The sequence below is a fragment of the Lucilia cuprina genome, chromosome 3 (genome assembly GCF_022045245.1).
Source record: "Lucilia cuprina isolate Lc7/37 chromosome 3, ASM2204524v1, whole genome shotgun sequence".
Classification (NCBI taxonomy): Eukaryota; Metazoa; Arthropoda; class Insecta; order Diptera; family Calliphoridae; genus Lucilia; species Lucilia cuprina.
This window is the reverse complement of record NC_060951.1, coordinates 7,791,738-7,795,668: the sequence shown is the minus strand read 5'-3', so window position 1 is coordinate 7,795,668 and position 3,931 is coordinate 7,791,738. Positions and strand designations below refer to the sequence as shown.

Below are 3,931 nucleotides of genomic sequence, written 5' to 3'. Positions count from 1 at the left end.
AGTTCTAGTTCTGTTTTAGTACTCTTAAACTTTTTTGGAATTGGCTTAATAAAAAAAGCAAGTTACACCATATTTAGTCCACAGTTTCTTATATTAACCGTTAATTTGATTAAACACATAATAGTCGTAAAACTTTTCCACTATTTTTATACAAAATTATTTTAACCAAAACAATAAAATTTTATGGAAACAATTATTGAATTGTTCAAACACTAAGCAGCCGCTTAATAAATTTCTTATCTCAACATAGAATAACGATAAGATACAAAAATTATTTCGACAAAATGTCATCAAATTTTTATTAAAAAATTTTTTTATTTATACTTGTACTAAGAAAATATAAATAAATATTATTACAGGCTAAACAACGAAATAAAATCACAATTAACAAATTAAAAACTACTTTTTGTTTATTGAGCATACCCAATTTATGCAAAATATCTGGAAGACAAGCCCACAAAGGCAGCCAACAAACAAGACAAAATGCTTAAGTGAGTTATGGAAGCGGAAGACTTTTTAGGATCTTTTAAGATTGACCTTTCATTGGCTTTATTCTCTAACCAACTTTTACAGCTGGTTTCATTCTTAATGAATTTGAAGACGGATTCTGCCACATTGGCGGGCGTTATTTCTTGACACTGTTCCAAATGGTGCAGAGTACAGGTTTCAAATTTCACCAAATCTATACAGTGCTCTGGCTCCACAACAAAATCAGGTAAATTGAATAAATCTGGCACTGAATTATCCTTGGGAACAAATTCACTAAAAGATTTATTGGCACAATGAGTAATAGCTTCCTTATTGGCTTCAAAACATTCGGGTCCTTCTTCGGCCACAAACAAAGCAATTTGATCACCACCACGAGCACACATGAAACTCAATAAGCCGGTAAAAATACGCACCATTATAGCGTTTTGAGCTTTCTCGTCTTTGCTTAGGCAGGGCTGGACAGCCGTGTTAAATTCTTTGAAACATTTTTCTCCCTCTGGAGCTTTCAGACAGTATTTGTGAAAGACTGTATCCAATTCACCAATGGGACGAGCTACCTCAATTTCTTCTTGCAAAGCAGTTAAGTTAGCAATACCGGAAAGGCATTTTGAAAATTTAAGAGCCTCTTTTTCAACTTCTTGATAAAGAGTTGAATTGTCAACTCCTGAAGCTTTTTTGCATTTTTCTTTGAAAACCCGTTTCAAGTCCTCTATAAAAAAAATATTCGCCAAGTGTTAGTATTCAAGTGAATAAAATTAACCATAAATGTATTAGTTACTTACCAAATGTAAAATTAGTATTTCTATATTCTGCTGGTAGGAACTGTTTTTTCAAACTATCAATCTGGCTGACATTGATGGCCTCAGATTGTGACATTAGTACAACACTAATGGTGGCCACAATTACGATCAAAACTAAACGCAATTTTAACATGTTTATATTAGTTTTATTTTTATTTTTTTATTTAATAAATATTTCTCGTTAAGAAGCAATACTGCACTACTGTTAATTTCGCTCTAAACACCACAAAGAACTAAAATAAATAATGAAAAAAATACTTGTTAACAATTTAATTCTTATCAGAATTTCTTGATAAAAAATAAATAACGAAAAAACGTTTCTCACCGCCAACAGCTAATGACAACATAATCTAATCGATAATATTATCGTTGTTTTGTTGAAAAAAAAATTGAATGTATTTAAAATTATTTAATAGTTGCAAAGTACAAACAAGTATGTTGGCAACACATTACAAATACAACAAATATTTTATTAGTAATTTGAGGTTTATCCTATGTTCATTAGCGAAGAAAGGTGATAACAAATATTTTTAAAAATATACAAAAATATAATATTTCGGGAAAAAGAACTAGAACAGAACTAGAACAGAACTAGAACAGAACTAGAACAGAACTAGAACAGAACTAGAACAGAACTAGAACAGAACTAGAACAGAACTAGAACAAAACTAGAACAGAACTAGAACAGAACTAGAACAGAACTAGAACAGAACTAGAACAGAACTAGAACAGAACTAGAACAGAACTAGAACAGAACTAGAACAGAACTAGAACAGAACTAGAATAGAACTAGAACAGAACTAAAATAGATCTAGAATAGAACTAGAACAGAACTGAACTAGAACTGAACTAGAACAGAATTAGAATAGAACTAGAACACATCTAGAACTGGGTCTTTGTGGGTACATGAGTTTTTAATCTATAGCAAATCGGTTAATGATTACAGAATGATAAACTTGATAATATTGAATGACATATTTATTTATACTAACTATTTCTCTTACTTATGTTAACTACTTTTTACAACTATAACTAAACACTCAATTTTAACTTATAAACTTAAGGTCTTTTAAAACTTTTTTACACCTCTCCGGTAATAGTCTCCGAAAACGATCCACACTTTCATCCAATACAAGAATATGATCTTTGATTTCCCTGTTATCATCTTTGGATAGCGTTTTTCGATAATGTTGTAGTTGAGCGTAAGCGGGTGGTATATCTAATGGTTTACAATCCGTATTCAAATACGAAAAGGGATAATGATTGTGTAGTGTAACAATCTGTCGAGTATTATGTAAACATTTCACATGATAACGTTGTGGTGTATAATCTTTAAGACGATATACATGATTTAACATGTACATATAGGAGGGATTAGAGCGCACCGGTACCTCTTTACTGGGAAAATATGTATTAGCAACACATAAACTTGGCAAACCTAAGGGACAATTTTTTCCCCCTTCATGGGTCTGAATATTTGCCAACAATTGCTGCCATGATTTTAGGCTATCCTTAGGCATTATAATTTCATCAATATCTAACAAAGCTATATATTTATATTTGTACATATTACGGTAGAAACAGCTATTGTAGGGTATCAACTCATTAAGCCTTTTATTCAAAGGATAACTTTTTATGAGCCAGTGTTCTATTTCCGGTTGTTGCACTCCTCCTACTAGAGTAATGTCTTGTACCTCCACAAAACCTTTTTCTCGATAATAGTTCAAAACTTTGCTAATATTAGCATGGACTTGCAAATTATACATATATACTTTATGTACCCCCAAAATATTCAATATTTCCAACCATTCCACAAGTCGGTCACTTAAATCTTCATAGGGGAAATCCAATCCCTTGACACATACCGCAAAATCATGTTTTTCTACAGATTCAGCAGGTTTTTCATAGATAACTCGTAAACTATTACTAGCCGTATCACATTGACGCCCCACCAGATTCACTGCTTTGGGCGTGGTATCACCTGTTACGATAGAATTCTTGGGCACTTCACAAGTCATTAGATAGGGGTAATAGACATTAGGTTTCACACCCCAACTGGATTCCCAAATTAATTTATACTCCGTAATTGTAGATATAACCGGTCGGTTATCATCTTGAAACCATAGTTGACAATAAATTATAGGAAATTCATTTTGTTGATGATTAGTCATTGCCAGTATGCGCACCACAGGTCCAGATTCAGGGCGTTCGTCATAATAGGCACCATACAGTTGAAAAATACTTCCATCTATGTGAAACGTTTGCCAGTATGTGTTATAGAAATTCAACATTTGTAGTGGCGGATATTGGGCACAATTTCTAAATTTTTCCAAAGTTTCATTGTGAGGGCTGTAGAAGAATTCAATTGGTAGATTGGGTAATTTCTTCTAAAGTTCGGGCACTAAATCTGTTATAGAAGGTTCTGAAAAAAGAAGTTAAGTTAAATCAAATGGACATAGACTTGACATATATTAGATATAAATATAGACTAGAATTAGACTAGACATAGACCTAGACTAGACATAGACTAGAAATAGACATAGACATAGACTAGACATAGACTAGACATAGACTAGACATAGACTAGACATAGACTAGACATAGACTAGACATAGACTAGACATAGACTAGACATAGACATA

The 3,931-nt window shown here is 32.4% G+C and overlaps 2 protein-coding genes across 2 annotated transcripts in view; both read right to left on the bottom strand.

Annotated features, from left to right (window-relative positions):
* Positions 1 to 339: 339 nt before the first annotated feature.
* Positions 340 to 1,505, bottom strand: LOC111683808 (27 kDa hemolymph protein-like). Its single transcript, XM_023445915.2, has 2 exons — positions 1,272 to 1,505; positions 340 to 1,198 (listed from the first exon to the last, which is right to left on the bottom strand). Exons 1-2 carry the CDS (start codon positions 1,420 to 1,422, stop codon positions 429 to 431), a joined length of 921 nt encoding a protein of 306 aa, XP_023301683.2. The 5' UTR covers positions 1,423 to 1,505; the 3' UTR covers positions 340 to 428.
* Positions 1,506 to 2,268: 763 nt separating this feature from the next.
* LOC124418746 overlaps positions 2,269 to 3,931 on the bottom strand; it is a 2,303-nt gene continuing 640 nt past the window's right edge. The window contains exon 2 of the mRNA XM_046946017.1: positions 2,269 to 3,676. Within this exon, the coding sequence (XP_046801973.1) occupies positions 2,336 to 3,676 (1,341 nt within the window). The 3' untranslated portion in view covers positions 2,269 to 2,335. The remainder of the gene's footprint in view (positions 3,677 to 3,931) is intronic.